The sequence below is a fragment of the Lissotriton vulgaris genome, chromosome 2_1 (genome assembly GCF_964263255.1).
Source record: "Lissotriton vulgaris chromosome 2_1, aLisVul1.2, whole genome shotgun sequence".
NCBI lineage: Eukaryota > Metazoa > Chordata > Amphibia > Caudata > Salamandridae > Lissotriton > Lissotriton vulgaris.
In genome coordinates this window covers 1,755,782,281-1,755,804,575 of record NC_141687.1, presented here as the reverse complement: position 1 = coordinate 1,755,804,575, position 22,295 = coordinate 1,755,782,281, and the positions used below count along the sequence as shown (strand labels likewise).

General features: G+C 43.4%; 1 protein-coding gene across 2 annotated transcripts in view; it reads left to right on the top strand.

Moving 5' to 3' along the window:
- PHRF1 (PHD and ring finger domains 1) overlaps positions 1 to 22,295 on the top strand; it is a 557,508-nt gene that overhangs the window by 479,014 nt on the left and 56,199 nt on the right. For both annotated transcript variants that reach the window (XM_086957804.1, XM_086957803.1), the window contains exons 14-15: positions 1,435 to 5,844; positions 12,480 to 12,559. In XM_086957804.1, coding sequence (XP_086813930.1) covers positions 1,435 to 5,844; positions 12,480 to 12,559 — 4,490 coding nt within the window. The remainder of the gene's footprint in view (positions 1 to 1,434; positions 5,845 to 12,479; positions 12,560 to 22,295) is intronic.

Genomic DNA, 22,295 nt, shown 5'->3' with positions numbered 1-22,295 from the left:
CGCGGTGGCTGTCAACGTTCCTTGCATGCTCTGAGCAGCTTTCTCTGTCTACCTCAGGCAAATATATAGCGCGGTGTAGTACTCAGTGAACACTTTCACTGAATATTACACCACGCTATATATTTGCCTGAAGTAGACAGTGAAACAGTTTTAGTGCTGGCAAGGATTTTTTTGCTGTCTGCGAACTTGTTTTACTAATGAAGGCAGGCAAATGTAAAGCGTAGCTGCCCAGTACATGCAAGGACTTCTAATTTGAATGTGGGCTGCCACTGCGCTCTATTACTTAAGGCAGATGTAAAGAGCTGTGGCAGCCCATGTTAAAATCAAAGTTCCTTGCAGGCACGGAGCCACTTTCACTGACTACAACGTGCAGGCAAAGGAAAGCTTGGTGAAGTCAGTGAAATCGGCTCCGTGCATACAAGGAACTTGTATTTTAGCACCGGATGACACGGCGGTAGCAGCCCAGTGCCTGCAAGGACCTTTGATCTTAACGTCGCCTGCCACCACGCTTTATTTTTTAATGCAGATCTAAAGCGCGGTGGGAGCCGACGTTCAAACTAAAGGGCCTTGCTTGCATGGGGTTCATTTTAACTAGTCACTATGCTGCTGCTCGGCCACCAGCCATCTTACCTTGAAGTTACTCCGGGAGGATCAAATAGGAAATACGAAGCGATGGCAGCCTGGAAAACAGAGGTGGCGCGTGACTTCAGGAAGTTGTGACTGCAGGAAGAACGTCACGTTCTTCAGCCCGCCCCGCCCCAGCAAAGCTCACTTTAGCCAATCTGAGAAGCTGGTTTGGGTGAGGGCAGGCAAGGGCTGATTGCCATAAAAGAGAATGATGGAGTGCAAAATAAAAAGCGAAACCACGTCTTAATAATTAGATAGTAGGCACGAGCTACTCCCAGAGGGTCGGCGAGCTACCGGTAGCTCGCGATCGACCGGTTGGAGACCCCTGGTTTAAATGGACTTGTTAAGATGTTTCTGTAGTAGTGCTCTTGAAATGGCAATTACAAGCAGTCCACTTATTCTCTGTAATGTTGTGCACCGAGAGTAGATGTAGTCTAGTGGCTACAGCTGCTACCTTTTGAACCTGTGGATCCAGATTTGAGTCCTAGCTTCGGCGCTTAGTTCAACAACCTATGATTCTTGCCAAATGAGTTATCGCTGTGCCTAAAAATTGGAAATGTAATGTGCGAGTTGTACTGGTGAAACACACAGTTGATAAACACGATCTTGTAGATAGTCTCTAAGTCCACCCAAGCAATGTATTCCAAGCCGTTACTTCTGAACTTGGTTCGCAGTACATAAGCATGTTATGCACTTAAACAATTATGTACTTTATTTTTCTTTGTGTTTTTACTTCCTCATTTTATGCATATTTACCCATTAACTCAATAGGGAAGTACTTAATATTGTTATTGTTTCTCTTTGCAGCCAACACCTCATCACAGAAAAATGGATCTGGAGAGTCTCACGAGGGAGGTACTTCAGGTGACAATCGTCAAGGGAGCACCTCTACCCCAGCCTCAGGGACGTCAGCACAGACTACTAGCACAGAGACAACGTTGCCATCATCTGAACCACCTACCACCATCCGACCAAGCTCAACAAGCCTCTTCCCTATTTCTCCTTCTTACTGTACCTCCCCCAGAAGCCTTGATTGGATGCTAAATCCCACATCTAAAAAAACAGAGGGTGGCATTCGGTTTAATAGTTCCTTCACACCGAGAGCCATTCAGGTTCAGAACATTGCAAGTGGAAGTAGGCTTGGTTTAAAAACAGCAGAGTCCCCTCGTTTTAATGGGAACAATAAAAAGGCTGTTGCTTCAAACACTTTGGAAGGAAATAGCAACCAGGGCTCCACTTCTAGGGTGGCAACAGCAGGGCATCCTCCTGAACCAGGTGCCAAGCGAATAGATCTATCTGAACTGCCCAGGATACCAAAGATAAAGCGGGAAGTGACCATTGAAAATCCAGAGCCCACAGCTGGAAAAGGCGGCAATAGCATCTCAGATGCCTGTTTGAGCAGACTCACTGGGAAGGGGGATAGCCGCCGTCCATCTAGGTTCAGTGCTGTGGAAAGTATTACACAGACCACTAAAGACTCTCCGGAGCTACCAATGCATGTAGGTGCTGTGACCACTCCAAGTGCTTGCAGTAGCTCTGTACCTCATTCATCTGTTGAAAAAGCTCCAGATCCATCAGGCATGAGTGCCACTGGCCTAAAAATTACAATCAACCCTGGTGCTGGGCTATCTAATAGACTATTCAGCCCAAGCACATCAAGTCCCTTCCGGCCTACAGACAAAGCACAATCTAAACCTGACCCTGTACCGGTTTGCCCCAATAACAAAAAAGAAAAACCCCTAAAAAATGAAATCTATGACCCATTTGACCCAACAGGTTCTAATTCGAGTTCTGAATGCAGTAGCCCAGAAAGGGAAGAACCACCTGTATCCATGCCAGAATTTATCAAAAACTCTCCAGACATCAACCGATCTCTTCCTGAAGTCACACTAATTGTTCCAGAAGTTACACGGATTGTTGTTCCAGAAGTGGCTCGGATTCCTCCGGAAGTTGCAAGGACTTCTCCAGAAGTTACTAGAGTGTTCCCAGAAGTTAGTAGGACGTTCCCAGAAGTCACCAGAAAACTTCCAGAAGTCACAATGACCTTTCCAAAAGTGACTATGAAGTTCCCAGACGTTACCAGGAAATTCCCAGATGTTACTCGAAAGTTCCCTGAGCTCACCAGGAAGTTTCCTGAAGTCACCAGAGCGTTCCCAGATGTCTCTAGGACATTTCCAGATGTCTCCTTGAAGTTTCCAGAAGTAACAAGGAAGTTACCTGAAGTAACAAGGAAGTTACCGGAAGTTACAAGAACCTTTCCAGAAGTTTCCAGTAAGGTTCCTGAACTAACTCGTAAATTTCCAGGAATTAGCAGGACCATTCCTGAAGTTACCAGAACATTTCCTTCTGATGAAACTAAACCTGGGGCATTTCGAAGCTTTCGGTTACTAACTACTTCTTCAAAGGTGGGGGCATCTGGTTTAGGTTCTGATTTTTCTGATGCGTCTGTAAACAAGTCAGTCCGTGATGTTATTTTTGAAGATACCATCAAAGATAGCAGTTCAGCTACTGAAATTGATAGAGAGATCATAAAAAGGGAAGTAGAGCAAGACAAAGGAGGCATAGCAGAGTCCTATAAAAACTTTCATACTTCTGTGACTGTAAAGATGACTCCGGAAAGAACAAAGAGTGCAGAAGGCCCCAGCACGTGGGGTGATGAAGATGAACGAACTGTGATGAGTGTAAAATCAGAGCCTTCTACTCCACCGAGTAAGAACAAGCAGCAGAAGGCTAAAAGGCCACACAAAGATGCAAGATCCCAATCACGTAGTCGATCAGACTCTAGTTCCCGAAGTAGGAAGAGGCACAAAAAAGATAAGAAGTTAATTTCAAAAGAGCGGAAAAAAAAGAGATCAAAGTCTAGATCACTTTCAAAAGATAGAAATTCAAGATCTGCTTCCTGGTCATCAGGAGATGAGCGTGTGAAAAAGACCAGACATAAGAACAAGAGCAGAAAGGTGTTCAGTGAACGCTCAAGCTCAAGCAGCCGTGAGCGGTCAAAAAAAAAGAAAGTGAAAGAAATGAAGAAAAACAAGAAAAAGAGTTCCTCATCCAAGGACAGAAGGAAAACCAGGTCTAGGTCAGCTAGCTATGGGAGCTCCTCATCCGAGTTTTATGAGGTTAAAAAAAAGAAGAAAAGGAGATCTAGGTCACGGGAAAGATCTCGGTCAAACAGTGGTGATAGAGAGAAAAGACGGAAGCGTAAATCTGAGAAGATTTACAGTCGCTATGAGAAAGAAGGCAGCGGATCAAGGACAAGAGAGCGACGAAGGTCTAAGGAGAAAAAGAAAGTCAGGACGAGATCGAGATCGACATCACCACAGGTCTCCAAGGATTTCAAGCATTCAAGATTACGGGAAGAATGGCAGCCGCATAAGGAAAGGAAAGTCGAATCTACAGAAGCACCTCTATCTCCTCACCGTGTTGTTAAGCTAAGTGGCACTTATGGTGACAGCGTTCCCAAGATGACAGTCTCCTACGTTGAAAATATTCCCAAAAGGACTGTGCATTCCTTAGTTGTAAATCCAGAGGTTAAAGAGCCCGTAGCAATAGAAATGAGCAAGGATTCATCTGATGCTAGCTCTGAAACCGATAGTGATGTAGAGACTTCTGGAGAAGAAAAAGAGTTAAAAGATGGGGTTAAACCACCTATCGAGGAGCTTTCCAGAGAAGAGCTGTCTGTCTCAGGGGACAGTGAAAGTACTCACAGCGGGTCTTCAGACTATTTACACAGCTCTCTCAGGTTTGAGACAAAAGGCAGTTCTGGGTCTGGCACAGTTAGTGGAAGCAGCAAGAGTACCCAGGATATGATCACTATTAGAGGAGATAACACTGTTCATTCTTCACTTCCAGTAGAATGTTCGGAAATGGAGGCTATTGAATCTAGCCATGATTCTGTGCTGATACAGACCCAGTCAGAACACAGAGATGTGGAGGGTACAATTGAAGATGACATGGAAAGTACTTTGACAGTAGGAAAGGTGGATGATGATGTGGAAAAAATGCTGGATGATAATCTAAATATGGTTCACAGGGATCGCAGCCTGGTGAGCAAAGGTGCACCAGATGCAGTGACAGATGATGTGCCCAGCATGCCTAACACTGGGGTGCATGAAATGCCAGAGGATGAGGACCCCAAAACATCAGACAATAGTGAGCACAACACATTAGATGATAAGATGCACAATAAAATGGTAGTTGGTGCAAATAACATTTTAGATGGTGTTGCACAGGACACATTTACTGATCATACGCCCAGCAAGGTAGTTGGTGTGGTGCCTGACCGGTTGGATGATGAGGCACCCAATGTGCTTGGTGAAGGCATGAATGACATGTACAAAGGTGTGGATGATAAAATGGACGAAGCCTCAGAGAACCAGTCTGGGGACGTGTCTTATGAGTTTGTGGATGAACTTCTTGAACTGGACAATGATGAACAAAAGACAGTGGGTGGTAATAATGACAGTGAAGTGTGTGACCATGTCAAAGAAATCTTAATTGAAGATGCAGACAAAGAGGTGAATGAGGATGGAGATGTAGATGCCATTGATAGTGACCAGGTGGTCAATTTTTCTACCGCCCCAGTGGATGATTTTGCTAGCAGCCAAAATCATGAAGCTGGTCAGCCATCAGCCAGTTTTTGGGGAAATGTGGTGGAGGATTTTTCTGGACAAAAGGACAATTTTACTAGTTCTGGAAAAGAGGATTCTGTTAGTCAAGGAGTGGACCAGTTCTCTTGCCATGTGACGGAAGATTTAGCTGTTCACCAAGTGGACCAGATTTCTGTTAATCCGGAGGATGAATATTCTGCTGACAAGATGGATGAGCTGGCCAGTCAGCAAACTGGGGAACATATCAGTCAACACATAAACAATGTTTCAGGAAGCGTAGACAGTTTTGCTGGACTCCCCATGGAAGATTTTGCTAGACACCTATTAGAAAAATTAGCTGGTCATGGGATGGTTGATTTTTCTGACCACCGAGTGGACATTTCTTCTGGTAGCCAGGTCGTCAAGATTCCTGGCATTGGCACAGATGATGTTGCTGATTATCATGAGGAGGATGCTGCTGGCTTTCAAGACGATGATTTCACTGGTGATCAGTCCGAGATGGAGTCTTCTCAAAGTTCTACTCAGAAAATCAAAACGCCTGTAAAAAGGGTCACCTGGAACTTGCAAGAAGAAGACAGTGACACATCCACGTCAGAAAAGGCTTCAAGTAAGAAACATAATGCACTTATTAATTTGAATACACACGGGTAGACATACCGGATTTGACTGAGCTGCCCTATAATTCAGTAGACAGTCCAACTATGCAAGTAGAAAAAAAAGAAATATGAACATGGATTAAAAGCTTTAAGAGGGATATGGTGTTTGCTTCAAATACGTAAGGCTGAGGGTATGAAATAGGTTAAACATAGCATAATAGTACATACCTCTGAAGAGTCCTATTGGAGAGGTGAATTGGTTACATGGAAGAAGTCTTTCCATTTAGACAAAGCTGGGACTCGCTTGGCTATTTTTCTGCTCAGCCCTCCTCTAATCTTTGACAGTTCAATTTCTTTGATCACCATGGAAATCTTAGCAATCATATTTAATTTGCTCAGCTTTCAGGTACAGGCTACATGTACTTCTTTACACATACCAAAACAGAGTTAGAAATTTTGTTAAGCAGTGACACAAGTACTTTGCACAAATACTCCGATGAAAAGGACCTCAGCAAAGTTCACACCTCTACATGTTTGAGAAGCTTTAGTTGAAGGGGACATTTCTGGCAATAAAAATGACAAAATATTTTAGAGAAGAATTCCACTTAAAAAATTGTACTTGATATATTCTGCAAACTTTTGTGATTTTTCAAAAAGCTTTTTCACACACCCTTTTTTGTAGGGTAGAAATTCACATCACTCACACCCCTATCACTTGACCTTTCCTCTATGATCTAATTCCAACACTGTATCTCATTTTCTACTATTACTCTTTTGCATGTGTGCACTGGTCTCTGTTCTCTCAGCATAACATTCAAATCAAAAATCCTAATCGACCTTTTTCTAGGACAATCTTCAATGTTTAAAATTCAGCCTGGTCAACCTGCTTCCATTTTCTGATTGTGGTTGGCCTACCAGTGTGATGTCAAACCCCATCAGAATCCCCATAGCTGCATTTTGTCTTGTGGTATGTTTGTTAGAATCATTCCCAAAGCTTGGTAGGCCGTTCTACAGTGATCATTGGAAATACTGCCTACTTGCCTCTTTGATACCATGAGTTAATGCATTAATAATTAACACTTTGACACTGCTGTCTATCATATTAGGGCAGACCTCATGTTAGTTGTGTATGACTTGGATGCAGCCTAGAGATTTTAAGAGATCCACAGTAGACTTGAACTTTTTTTGTCATAGTTCTTTTTATTGCATATTCCGCACAACTTTTATAAAGTACATGTAACACTTAAGAACCATGAATACATCGTGGGATGCTGTTTCTAGAAACTGTTTTCAATATGGTTGGCAATGGCCTCAGTTAGCATATTAATATCTCCCCCTCCCTTCTCACCCTTTCCCAACTCCTAAAAGAAAAATCAAATAAGTAGGGAAAATAAATAAATAAAGAATGATAGGGTAAGGTACTCAAACGGAACTTCTGAAGCTTGGTAGTGATATCCGCAATTGTGCACATGCAGTGGGGAGCATTGAGGCCAGTGGTGACCTCAGGGTGTTTCTGTTGTCGCGGGTAAGGCCAGTTAGAATTGGAAGAAGTGTAGCGTTCGTGTTCTTGATGGGTATGCCAGCAGTGGTAGACGCTTCGAAAGGTAGCTAGTTAGGGACACCCAAGTGTATTAATAATTTTTAAAATCATCCCTAAAGATATCGCTCATCCACTCCATAGTAATTGCGTGCCAGAGGCGTGCATGCCCTTGGGTGATTAATGGAGCCTCAGGTTTTTTCCAGGCTGCCACTACAGCCATTTTCGCTGCCCCTCGACATAGCCACATGGTACCTTCATCTGCTTTTGTTTGGTCTTGCAAGGATTTCGTTCTGAGCCCCATTAGAGCAAAGAATTAGGTGTCTGGTATGGGGTTACCCAGGACTACTTTTATTTGGGCTAGTATTTCTGACCAGAACGGGCGAATGTTTGTGCAATCCCACCAGATGTGTCGAAGTCACCTATAACCCACAATCCCTCCAGCATTGGTTGGATCTATCTAGAAAGCATTTTTTCAGTTGTAGTGTGCTCTCGTAGACTAAGTGAGTGATTATGTCTATGTATATCCCTCCAGAGTGCTTGCCAATCATATTCTGAGATATCCTGGCTCAGGATTTGATTCCAGATGGCCATATGACGGGGTGTGCGTAATAGCAGAGCATATAAATCAGGGTTATGGAATAGGTGTGTTAAAATCGGACAGTCTCCCTCCAGGCATCAAATGGTCCTGGTTGCAATCCTGGGGGAAACGCTGGGTTATAGTGAATCTGGGTAAAGGGAGAGGGGAAGGCCGTCCAAGGTGATTTCTTAAGAACCTCGTCCCAGACTTTCAAAACTGTTTCAGTTTGAGTACTAAGATAGGCATTGGCAGGACAATCTGTTTTTTGTTTTTCATAGTAAGTCCCATGTGACTCTGCCTGCTATTGCCCTACCCATATGTAGCCAGTGCTTATCCGATTCCCTTTGAGACCACTCTATCATGACCCTTTGCTGTGCCACCTTCTAATAAAGGTTAAAGTCTGAGAGGTCCAATCGTCCCTCTGTTCGGAGTCTCCGGAAGAGTTTGAATGGGAGTCTAGGACGCTTATTTTGCCATGTGAACCTGTTGAGGGTGGTCTTAAGTTTTTCCAAATAGGTCTGGGTCGATGGGTAAGCTTTGAAACAGGTGGAGGAATCGAAGCAGCACTACCATTTTTATTGTGCGAATTCTGCCTAGCCAGGATAGGTATAAAGAATCCCATCTCTTTAGATCTGACATTAAAGTTTGTAACAAAGGTGGGCAGTTAGCTTGGAATAAGTGTGAAAATGTTGATGTCAACTTTATACCTAGATAAGTAAGGTTTTTCTTTGCCTAATGGAAGGGTATTGTGTGGGTGAGCATCTCCGTCTCGCCCTCTGGTAGGGGCTGATTTAAAATGAAGAAAGAGATTATTACGAAACCCTGCCACTTCTTCGAAGAGTCTTAGTTCGTGTTGGAGGGCCGTCAGTGAGCCATGTGGGTCTGTAAGGGGGAGCAAAATATTGTCTGTGGATAGGGAAATTTTGTGTTCTTCCATGCCAAAGATTATCCCTTTGACCACCTGGTTGGCCCTTATCATTGCTGCTGTGGGTTTGATGCTCATGGCAAAAAGAAGGGGCGAAAGCGGACACCCCTGTCTTGTGCCTCTATCCAATCGGAATGGTTCCATTTACAAAGACACTTGCGCTCGGGAGGCATAGTTTGCTCGGATCATGGTGACAGATGCTTCGCTAAAGCTAAAACGTCTGAGTGTTGCAAATCGAAATGCCCAGTCTACACGGTCAAACGCTTTCTCAGTGTCCAAACCAAGCAGGACTGCAGTGATTCCCTTTTTATTTGCTTTCTCATTGAGGTGGAGAGCGCGTCTGACATTGTTATGTGTTTGTCGCCCCTTAATAAATCCTGATTGATCGGGATGAATTAACTGTGGCCTTAGGTCTTCCAGTCCTGTAGCTATTATTTTCGAGTAAAGTTTGGCATCCAGGTTAAGGAGGGCAATGGGGCGGTAGGAACCACACAGCTTCGGGCCTGTCCGGCTTTGGGTATTACTGTGGTGAGTGCTTCACTCATTGATGGTGAGACATTCCCTACATTGGCGATGTAGTTAAATAACTCTGTCAGGTGGGGTGCCGGCACTCTTTTACAAGGCATTCAGCGCAGAACTTTCAGCCCGGCTGGTCCTGGGGATTTGAAGAGTTTTAGGCAGTTGATTGCTAGCCGTACCTCCTCTTCAATTATGAGTCCTATGAGCCTCTCATTTTGTTAAGGGGTTAATTTGGGCAGGTCTACCTTGTCGAGATATCTTGTCTGTGAGTTTAGGTGTACCTGTTCTGCCGTGTACAGGGATTTGTAAAATTGCCGAAAAGTGTCCTCTTTCCGGTGGTGTTTAGTTTCTAAAGTACCCATTGAATTCTGTATTTCACTAATGTACTCTTTGTGCCTCTTAACTCTGAGCTGGTTTGGCAAGTCCGTCCCTACCATGTTACCCTGTGTATATGATGTTTGTTTCAGTCGAAGGAGTGTCAATTTGGCCTTGTTTGCGTAAATTGTGTTTAATTTACCTTTGGCTGCAGTGACTTTGCTTTGGAGGCTTAGGTTGGGAGCTGTCTTTTGCGCTTGTTCGAGATTGTGAAGCTCTGTCTCCAAGGTTCTGCGTTCCAGGGTTCTATGCCTATTTAATTCTGCTTTTGCTGCAATACAGTTTCCCCACAAGAATTCTTTCAAGGCATCCCAGTTATTAGAGGGAGTTGTGTCTTGGGGATCGTTTACTTGGAAATATTCATTTATGGTTTTGCGGAGGTCGTCCCTCACAAGTTGCATAGTAAAGCCTGTGGGTAAAACCAGCGTGCATACTTGGGCGTGTGGTCTCTCCATTCGAGGGAGCTAATTACCGGTGCATGGTCTGAAATGATGATGGATTGAATGTCGGCAGTGTGTACTTCGCTCTTTAGTGTCCTGCTCATAAAGATGTAGTTGCTGGCAGGACAGGCTCTCCATCCGAACGCGTTTTTAAAAATGTTGTAGCACGCTTTTGCAATGCAATGTATCGGTTCTAAAAACAACACATAAATACAATGCCAATAGCTCAAACTCTCATAAATGCAAGACTTATTGCATTACAAATGCTTGTTTTGATAAGGAAAGCTTTCATGGGGAGTGACCGCAGTATTTCTGCCGAGGATGGCCCAGCACACTGGGAACCTACCAACCCAGGATATTTCTGAAAGCTAGAGAGCCAAGAGAATTTAGGCCAATTTGGTTACTTGACTGTTGGCTGATTGTGTTGCTGAGAACGCCCTGAAAATCTCAATGTACAGGTAAAATAATTTTGTTTTTCTGTGATGGAAAACTTCAGGACTCACAGCAAAAGTCTGACCATCACATCTGATGAAAACTATACCCACATAGCGCTCTGTCCCTAGGGCAAAGTACAAGAGCAGGTCAAAAGATTTGACCATTAAAAAAACACCTAGACACCTCATTGACTTTACGCAGTCACAGTTTTGACTTGTTCCTGTCTGTTACTATAGGCATACCCACACATCTAAGATATTGTTTTATCAATAGAAGTGTCAAAAGACTGATGTATTGAAATCTCCTCACAAAGGTGAAAAAGAAGTAGCTTTAAGAATTAAATTGCATGTGATAAACACGTCTGGAAATAACTCTGGGAACTCATTATTACATGGATTGCGTGAAAGGAGTGGCCCAATAGGTCGTAATGATGTGCATGCATTTCAGGAACACATCATGTCACCATTATATTAATACAGGAACATTTCAACATGAATATTGTACTTTTAATGTTATTTTACCAACACCTGTCAGTAAGGCTGTTAATGGATAGTACCTGAGCATCAACTCTTTTCAGTGTGGCATCTTTGCTAGTAATAGACAGTACCTTCACTTCTGCAGAGTTGCTACTCCTTTATTGGGACTATAGAGCCACCTGTCTGCGTGACTGCTGTACCTTCAAGAGGACTGTTACAGCAGGGCCTTGCTGGAAATTCCATTTTAGTGAATTAGTATCCTGGCCGTGATTTTTTGATTTATAACTAGCAGTTTGATAAGCATTGCAGACTGCCCTTTCTTTAAAAAACCGAACTGCTTATGTTCATACGTGGTAATCGTTCAAGATCATTTGTTGGAATCCGTCTAGTAAACGCATACTCCCTTCATTCCCACTAAGTGTCCAGGCCCTGGCATCAGCCACTGCATTGGGCAATGCCACCTCCAGCCACAGTATTAGCGGATCATTTAGGTTTCCCTTTGTAGTAATGAGTGCGAGTGGAAATGATTACTATTTCCCCATCTAAGACACTTCTTGCTTGTCACTGCCTCTGATCACGAAGCCTTCTTTGCATGGAAGCTGAGCTCCAGTCAGGCTCTGTCAAAGAAGGTGCTGCTCCAAATGTAGCTTCTTCTCTCTGCTAACTGCTGTGTCTCTGTATGCACCTCTTCTCCATGGTCTATAATGCTGTCCTGCATAGAGCAGTACTGCTGAACAGCATTCATGTCCCCGGACGAAAAGAGCACCTTTGAATAAAGTCTGTATAAGAATGTCTATCTTTAAATTGTTATGTTTGAGGAAAAAAAACTGAACTTTAAAATGGTTAAATCAATGAAAGTATTTTGCTAACCACCCTGCCCAGGAGTGTTTTTTTGAGTTTATCAATTTGAGACCAATTATCTTTTGGAAAATGATCTTTTCAGAGAACTTTGTACAGATAAATTCTTGTGTAAATGCCCCATAGGCAGGGTTTTCATTTTCGTGTGGGGACGTTAATAGATACATCTAGAAAAGGTAGCCTAAATGTTGTAGGTAGGATCCAGTCTGCTGAAATCGTCGGATGCGCTTTACCAGTAGATCTGGAGCACGTTTTAGTGCAATAAATGGTTTTGACTGTAGTAGACTCCTTGTGCATAAGACTGTTGCTGAGATCTAGATGTAACCGCCCAGGATTTGGTGTGTACATTTATTGGGAGTAGGTGGACAGTGTACCTCCTTGTGCATGCTTTTTGAAGTTAAATGCTATTGTTTGATTGTGTGGTACTTTGTGTCGCTCTGTCTTAGCCCTTTAATTTTGTCTGCCTCTAATTAGTGTTGGCTTCCTTGTTCTGTTGTCCAGGAGTACCGTTTTACAAACTGCAGAGAGCCAAAGAAGGACCTTGGAAACCTCCAGAGTCGTTTAGCCAGGCGCCAAATCAGGTCAGTTTTTCTCTTCCAGGTGTTCAACAAATGCCTACTTTTATTCAGCTTTGGTCCCTTTCATATAAGAAGCCGATTGGCCCTTCTTTCTGCATTAACACCATGCATACATTGTGCCACAGTTCATTATTGCCTTATAATGAAGCCATTGTCTGGACTTCACATTTCTTGCCCAGTCCTACCAAGTACGGCTGGATATTCCAATGTCTCTTTCACGTGCCAACCATATAATAAAATACAGACATTTCAGAAAGGGATTTTAAACAAGCAAAACTGTAAACTGAATGTAAAAAAGAGTGAGGAGTGTGACGTGTGCGCAGACCATAATCTGCGTAGTTGTTTTCCAGGGCTAAGTATAACCGAAAGCATGTTTACATTTCGCAGAAAACATCCTGATCGGAATGCCGTTGTGCAGATCTCTTAATTTCCCGCCTTCCCCAGCACTGCTTTTCTGTTCCTCATTTACAAACTTTCCCAACACTGTTCTACTCTTCTGCGTTTCCTGCCTGTTTTTAGCCCTGCTTTTATGTTCCTCGTTTCCTACCTTCCCAGAACTGGCTTTCCGTTTACATGTTCTACCTTCCTTACTGCTTTTCCTTACATTTACTACCTTCCCTGCACTGTATTTCTTTTCCTCGTTTCCTACCTTCACTGGCACTGGTTTTCTCATCTGCATTTCCTACCTTCTTTACCACTGCTTTTCCCTTTTGCATGACCTGCCTTTTTTAGCACCGCCTTTCTCTCCCTCATTTCCTGCCTTTTCCAGCACTGCTTTCCTCTTCTGCATTCTCCTACCTTGCGCAGGGTTGCTTTCCTTTATTAATGTTTACAAAAGCTTGTAAATCACTTCAGAACATGTTTACTGGTCCTTGTAATTTTAATAAAATATGTATTTATAGGTCAAAACTATTCTCATTCTATTGCTTTTAAAATTCCACTACTTTCTGTTTCCACTAGCTTTTTTCTCAGATCAGTTTGTTCATTTCATTGTTCCAAGCACTCCATTTGCTCCATTTCCCCTAAGCCCAAACATCAGTTACTCATGCCAAAGGTCCTGGTAGCCCTTTCTTCAGTTTACTGTGCCTCCGTGATCAGTGTTCCCTTGTAATGTAACCTTTGTTGCCTTAAAGTCGTATAACCTTTCCACCTGTTTGGTTGGTGCATATTATTTTCTATACACCATTATTGACTAGAAGTGTCGGCCCAGTGTGTTTTCACTGTTCCTAATTCCTAAGGTCCTCTAACAGTTAAACTTGAAGCTAACTGTCTACTATTGTTGAAAGTCTGGGAGCAGCCATCGCTCCTCTTCCTCATGGTGTGTGTATATATTCATTGAAGGACTTTGCCTGCTCATTTTCATGTTGCTAAGTAGTTTCTTATAATCAAAACTACTATACTGTAATTTTATATCAGTAATTTTATTATGAACAACTGACGCAGCTTTTTCTTTCCTGTCTGCTGGTTCCGTCTCTCTAAAGTAGCCAGTCTTACAGGATATGTGTCACATTAAAGCCCTGGTCTACGTAATAAATTTTCTCCTCGTATAAAATTATTTTACTTTGATCCCTTAACCTCTCCCCTTACCGTACCTTTTTTAGCTATACTTAGACTAACTGTAAAGCAAACGCCTGCTTATTCATCCCTTCTTTTTTAACCTTTGGGCTGATGTGTACTATCTAAATTATGGTTACTCTCAAACATTTTCAGTGGGAAAAAGCATGTTCTGTGGTGTTACCTACCGCTGCATTGATGCCAGCAGGATGGTGCCGGGCGCTGAGAGGGTAGACGGTTGGGCGCATGGAATTTTTGAGGGTTTTATTCCTACTGCACCCTAAATTAACCTTGAGTCGCTTATCTGTAAACATTAGGAGTTCATAGAAACAGGCTATGTTAAGGTAGCAAGTGCTGTAAAAAGTCCATGACAAAGATGCCCAGCAAGGTGTGCAATTCACTGAAGTAGTCAGACACAAACACACAACCTCCACCACTAGACACGGAACAGTGGAAATGTTTTAGTTATGTCACTGAGACTTGACCTTTAATTCTGGCTTCTGCCCTTTACCAAAATATACTGGTTGTGAAATTTGTAGTTAATGTCTTGGCAGTTTCCACGGCATAGTGGCATATCTTTGGTGAGAGCAGCCTCTGAGTCACACTATCGGAACCACTCGCACCCCAGCTGCTGTGTAATGAGCAAGTTGTAAACTATGGAACCACAAGGATTTTTTTTAATCTGGGCCTCTCTTTGTTACAAAAATTGTGTCTCTTGGGTAACTTTCTGAACATATTTCTGTGCTCCCCTTTTAAGGGGGATAGGAGAAACTAAAATCAAACTAAACACTACTAATAAATAAATGATAAAAAAAAAAAAACGGGGCTGTAACCGAACATTAATTTGTTTTACCCATGAAGGAGACATCACCCAGTTTCATGGCCCGCTTACTAAAGTACGGTATTCTGAGAAAGTTATGAATCTTTAAACAATAATCCCTGCACTGTGGTATTTGTACTGCTGATTTACCAAACTGTTTGATAGTCAAATCATATCCCTTTGTCCTCTTGATTGCAATTATGTGATAGAGATGGGCAAGTCACTGCAGGCTCAGGATCTTGGCTGCGGTTCAGCTCGAGGTTCTCTTGAATCTTCAGGCCTACAACTTGCCTATCCTGGCTACCACCAGTACTAATCTCGTTTCAAGAATTAAAGCTAAAACATTAACTTTTCATGGAAAAAGAGAAAGGGAAAGGGAAACAGATACCCATCTAGTGACTGAATTTATCAATCCTGGATTTCCAACTTGACCAAATTATGTGATCTAAGGTAACTTTTTGATTTCATTCTGCATCCTTTTTCATCACATATGAGAGTGCCTTCAAATGTGCACTCTACAAAACCTCTTGTGTTTGATTTAATAAACTATAATGTTGTTCCATAAAGGGTGCACATGGTAATGACTTTCCTCCTGTTTCATTTATGGCATTGTGAACAGGAAGGGGAAGCCATAAATATTTCTAAATTCGTGTTTGGAAAATTTCACTTTTGATAAATGCCTTTTTAATGCAGTGATCAAATCTGATGCACTGAGGTGAAACGCTTCAACATGTTAATGAATTTTAAACCGTCTTCATATTTGTAGGTGCTTTTTGCACAAGGTGTTTAAAAATTGAGATGTTTCTAAAGATAAGTTGTGAAGAACACTTTCTTTGTTCTTTACCTTTTACTTCAGTTAATATTTTTTTTAAACTTGCCACTTTAATAGCTTTTTGAATGCCAATGTGCTAGGTCAAGTAAACAGCAGCTCAAGGGACCACAAGTAAAGGTCAGGCGGGCCGTAAGTCCTTATCCTCACTGCCCCTCTTCAAAAAGGCCCTCAAAACATGGTGCTTCAGGAAAGCCTACTAGTAATTAGCTCTCTGGTCATGCAAACATTTTGGTTTGGCGCCTTGATGCCTACTGGGCTGAGTACGCGCGTTATAAATTTGCTTTCATTTCATTTCACTTTGAGTTTTCCTGATCCACATGAGACCTTTTCGCCTAATCCAGGAATAATCAGTAACTCTCTGACAGGATCATTATTGATGCTCATTAACACATAGTTAAGTTTGAGTACCGGTTTTAAAGAAGGCTCGGTTATTTAAACATGACTTTGAATTGTTTGTTTAGAGATAACTTGCACATATAAAAATTATGGAGGTACCTGCAGTCTGTGTTGGAATAAGGACCCAAGTGGTGTCCAAAAAGAGATTTGCAAGCAGACCACACTGTTGATCTTACATGGAGACAATATTATGTCATCTCAGAAAGAAGGTAAAAGAGGAGAAGATACAAAATCTCTGAGATTAGGAAAAAGTACCCATCAGCCCACTCAAAAGCGGAGTATCGTCATCTGGGTAGTGGGAAACAAGGTGTCCTCTAGGCTCATCCTCAGCCGAAGTCTAAGGTTGCCTGATCATGGACCCTTGAGATCGAAACATCCAACCCACAGAAGACAGGATGTGAGCAGACAGGCCAGAAAGAAAGAAAGTTGCAGTGCAGAAAATAAAGGAAAAGTGCTCCTGATATTTAAAAATGCCTAATTTGATGACATAAGGTAACTTTATTGGGTTTGACCATCAAATTGACATGATTAAAAGCAGTATGCTGATAGCATGGAAAAAATGGTTAGCTATCTAGAGTGTTACTAGGTCGACATGTTTCAGCCTTTAACGGCTTTCTTCAGGACCAAAATGAGCTACCGCAACACATACTTATCGTGAATAATCAACCAGTGTCCAGTGGATTCAAAGGAAAAAGGTGTATCTTCTCCCTAAATGCAGGGAGAGAAAACCTCACCTCGCCTGGCGACTGCTCAGGTAGGAAGGAGGCCACGCACTGTAAAAAAGTGCATGAAAAAGAAGTTGACTATACTTGAAGAAAACAACTAGTTCCAAAAAGCAAAACCAGTGAGGCGGATAAATAGAACCAGATCTATAAGAGAGACCTGTAACAAACAACTCAGAGAGAGATTGAAAACCTTATCCAAACAGAAGGGTTTGTTTGTTAGCCAAAAGGGTTATTAAGAAAAAACCAAAGCAAAAATCGGCATGTTCGCGCTAGATATATGCCAGGAAAAGCGCTAGGCTAGCTAAAACCCATGGAGTCTGCAAAGGCCGAGCACCAGAAACCCTTACCTCTCCGTCGTTACCTCGGGTCTGTGTGCTGAGCCGAGGGGGAGGTAACAAACTCACGTAATGTGAGTGTATTTCAGGAGAAGCTGCGGACCTAGGAGAAGCCTCCCATCTACAACCCTGCTATTGGTAGAGATGTTTGAGCCAATCGTGAGCAGTCTCAGCGATGTAGGCAAAAAAGCGCACAGCTGACGCTTATCAGCTGGCTCGAGTGAAGTAGCGGACCTGGGAGAAACCTCTCCGTCAAATGCTCACTATTGGCTGGCTGGCGTGGGCCAATAGGAAGCGATGTCAGCAAAATAGAGAGGAGACGCGCGGATGGCGCGTTCCACGCTGTTCGAGTGAAGTAGCGGACCTGGGAGAGAGCTCTCTGTCAAATGCTTTCTATTGGCTGGCTGGCGTAGGCCAATCGGAAGCGATGTCAACAAGTTAGAGAGGAAACGCGCGGATGACGCGTTCCACGCGGAGTATGCTGTAAAACTAACCAAAACAAACCACGCCGTGTAGCGGACATTCAAGGGGACGGTACTCCAATGAAAGACATTGGTTGAGTAAATCAGCCAATGATAATGTGTCAAACAGTAAACATCGCCTGTGATGTGGTGTGGGGACGCGCATTGACAACTGCATCAAAACGATGTAGCAGAAGTGGTTGCAAACATCTGTGTGTGTCGAAGAACGTCCCGTAAATACAGGGACAGATGTCAAAAATTTTTTTTTATTCATAACAAACCTCGCATAGTTAGATCTAACCACACGCAGGCTGAAGGTAGGCAGGGGACCACTGACTCATGCTCATATTTGGAATGCTTGCCTCTAGAGAGTCTAGTATGTAAGTGATAATACTAGAGGGTCAAGAGTAGCTGTCAGAGTGATGCTGGTGTGTCCAAAACGAGGACATCACCCTTTGTTCATGGGCGGAGTATCTACATGCAATGAGTGCACAAAAAATTGTGGAACTCCATGATCTACGCCAATGTGCTTAAAGCTGTAGCCAAGGAATATCATCATTCAGGCCTTCGCTGTCAGTGCGAAGTTTAAAAACCCACTTTTGCTCTTTCCTCAGGAGGAACAAAGGAATGTCAGTTATGTGGCTGGGTATGTGGGGTTGTTCTATAATTAACCACCTGAGTTCATCCGGATGATGTTTTAGCTCAACAAAATGTGTTGTAAGGCGGGTAGCTTGTTTACTGCGTCTAATTGTGCTTTTGTGCTCTTGGATGCGCACCTTGATTTTCCTTGTCGTCATGCCTATATACTTGAGGCCACACGGACAAGTGATTTGGTAAATGACTTTCTCACTGTTGCAGTTCGTGTGGTGCCTGAGTACCCAGGGACGGTCGGTGCCAATGTCAACCTCGAGGGTCTTCTTAGTTTGGGCGCAAACTGAGCAATTTCCGCAGGGATGATGTCCCCGTACTGGAGGGAGATTCCACAAATTGGAAGTGGATTCAGCTGGGATGTCCCGGGGTCTTGTGTGTACAAGAGCATCTCTTAGGTTTGCTCCTCTCTTGAAAGAAAACATCGGTACAGGGATATGTTCTCCTGAGCTGTTGAGAATCCGCCATCTGTGTTTGATGATTTTTTGGATGGTGGATGAGGAGGTGTTGAATGTGGTGACACATACCATGCGATTGGTGGGTGATTTTACCACAGGAGGTTCTAATAAAGCCTCACGATGGTTATTAGCGGCACGCTTGAGACTTCTGCGTACCAATGATTTTGGGTATTGTCGCGCTCTCAATTTATTGGAGAGATCACCGGCTTTTGAGCGGAAATCAGCCATATCTGAACAATTCCTCCGGACCCTGAGGAACTGACCAAAAGGAAGGTTCTCCCTCAGGGAGCGGGGATGATGGCTATCAAACCTAAGCAGGGAGTTACGTGCCATAGGTTTGCGGTATAACGTGCTAGCCAGATGTCCTTCTTGTGGGAAAAGTGTTAAATCCAGAAAAGGGAGTTCAGTTCTGCTGAACTCTAAGGTGAACCTAAGGTAAGGGTTCTGTGCATTCAGCCATTCCTGAAAAGACTGTAATGATTGTATGTCTCCTTTCCAGACTACTATGATATCGTCTATGTACCGTTTCCACAATTTCAATTGATGAAAATGTGGGTTGGTGTCATTCAGTACATGCTGAGTCTCGAAACTATGGACATAAAGATTCGCAAGACTCGGTGCGAATTTGCTGCCCATAGACGTCCCCGAGATCTGTAAATACAGTGATTCCTCGAAGGCGAAAAAGTTTTCAGTCATGGCAATCCTTGCCAATTCCATGATAAATTGGACGGGAGTAGCACTGTCCCTTGGAAAATCTTCTAGGAGGGTTTTGACCGTCTCTAGTGTCTCCAATTGCGGTATACAGGTATACAATGATTCGACATCAAAACTGGCTAGGATGTCTGTGTTGGTGTCGAAAGCAACATCAGGTAGTTTGCGTAAAATATCTTTTGTATCCTGCAGGTATGTCGGCATAGTTTTGACAATTGGACTCAGAAAGACATCAACGAAAGTTGATAGCGGTTCCAACAAGGATCCAATGCCCGAAATAATGGGGCGGCCAGGAGGTGGTCTGGCCGGTTTGTGGACCTTGGGAAGAGTGTAAAAGTATGGAACCGTCGGACATTTAGTGACTAGAAAGTTGGCCTCTTGTGGAGTGATCCAACCCTCCGTACTGGCTTCTTCCACTAAATACTTGATCTCACTCGTGAGTCTGGCAGTGGGATTGATGGTAAGTGGGGTGTAAAACTGTGTGTTGGCTAATTGTCTCAAACACTCAGTGCGGTATGTGGTAGTATCTTGCACGACAATGGCTCCCCCCTTGTCCGCCGGTTTGATCACTATAGTGGCATCCTTGGAGAGAGTCTGTAAGGCAGTTCTGTCTTGTCTCGAGAGATTCTGAAAATTCCCTTCTTTGGAGAGATTGATGGATTTAAGATCTTGCAGCACTGCTGCCTCAAAAGTGCCAACCTTAGGTGGTACTTGTTGAAGTAGGGGCAAAAAGGTAGATTTGACTTTCAGCCCTGTATTTACAACATCAATTGGTAGGATAGGTTCTTTCTCCTTGAAGAAGTAGTGTAACCTTATGGTCCTGAAGAAGCGCTCAATTTCACTCCTTAACAAAAAAGGTTCAACACAATTTGTTGGAACAAATCCAAGGCCCTTGTTGAGCACTTCCTGTTCGCTGGGGGTAATGACCCGGCTACTCAAATTGACAACCAGGTCCTCACTGGGCTTGGTGGTCGTGTCTACTGGCCTCGTTTGTTGTGGGTCGTCGGGGGATCTTGATCGACTGCCCATTGTACGTGGCCTTGTCCCTGGCCTCTCCGCTTGCCTCGGTTCCAACCTCGGCCCTGTCCTAAAAAAGCCTGGTTCTCAAAGTACTGAGGCTGCATGGGATAATGAGACATGGGTGGGGGAAATTGAGGGTAACCCCATGGGGCGGGTGGCCACCACGGTCCTGTCTGATACATATTGCCCCGTCCATTGTACCTCCTATTAGACCGATTATTCCGTCCTCTGCCCCTTGGTAGGTTTATTTCCTCATTGTCAGAGCTAGAGGAGTCGGTATCCGAGGAAGTGGCGTAGGAGGAACCCTGAGTGTTCTTCTGTTTGTGAGAATCAGTGGGAGTGTAGTTATCACTGATGTATGGATATATTTTTTCATGGGAAAATTTAGCCAAATCCTTCTTGAACTTTTCCATTTTGGCCCAGAAAATTGGTTCCTTATACTCCTTATTGGCCTTGTTAGAGTCCTCTTGTTGTTTTTCAAATTTCTTCGCTGTTAATGTGGTCTGAATTTGTCCTTCAAGGACCTGAATCTCGACCAGAATGGCATCCGCAATTCTTTTGGCTGTGGTGATAATTAAAATGAGCCAGTCTCTGGTACAGCGCCAGGCTATTAGAGACCAATCCTTGACAAAGGCCTTGTCTGTGAGAAAGAGCCTTGGCGCATTGGTCACTATAAGACCTGTCGGGGTACACTTGCCGTGTAGATATTCCGCCATGATCTGACCATGTATAATGGTGCGGGAATGACTTTTTTTAAGGTTAAGTACCGTCTCCCAGTCGGCCACTACAGTGGGCGTGGGCGTTGGAAGTTGATCTAGCATACTTGGATTCTCTGATAAGATGGATGACAAGGTCTCATCGTCAAAACCCAATCCACCAAAATCCGCCATGGTATTGCTGATTGGAACTACCCACAGGTGATCGCACAATAGTGCGAATGATAACAAAACACAAAACTAAGAATAATAAAAAGGACCCGCAGCCTTAGCTGCACAAATAGACCAATAATATACTGAGTGTTTGGAGGGTCCGAGGGGAATTAATTTATAGACCCAGTAGGTACCTAGTCCCCCAACTTATATAGCGAAACAACAAAGGAGGTACCTGCAGTCTGTGTTGGAATAAGGACCCAAGTGGTGTCCAAAAAGAGATTTGCAAGCAGACCACACTGTTGATCTTACATGGAGACAATATTATGTCATCTCAGAAAGAAGGTAAAAGAGGAGAAGATACAAAATCTCTGAGATTAGGAAAAAGTACCCATCAGCCCACTCAAAAGCGGAGTATCGTCATCTGGGTAGTGGGAAACAAGGTGTCCTCTAGGCTCATCCTCAGCCGAAGTCTAAGGTTGCCTGATCATGGACCCTTGAGATCGAAACATCCAACCCACAGAAGACAGGATGTGAGCAGACAGGCCAGAAAGAAAGAAAGTTGCAGTGCAGAAAATAAAGGAAAAGTGCTCCTGATATTTAAAAATGCCTAATTTGATGACATAAGGTAACTTTATTGGGTTTGACCATCAAATTGACATGATTAAAAGCAGTATGCTGATAGCATGGAAAAAATGGTTAGCTATCTAGAGTGTTACTAGGTCGACATGTTTCAGCCTTTAACGGCTTTCTTCAGGACCAAAATGAGCTACCGCAACACATACTTATCGTGAATAATCAACCAGTGTCCAGTGGATTCAAAGGAAAAAGGTGTATCTTCTCCCTAAATGCAGGGAGAGAAAACCTCACCTCGCCTGGCGACTGCTCAGGTAGGAAGGAGGCCACGCAC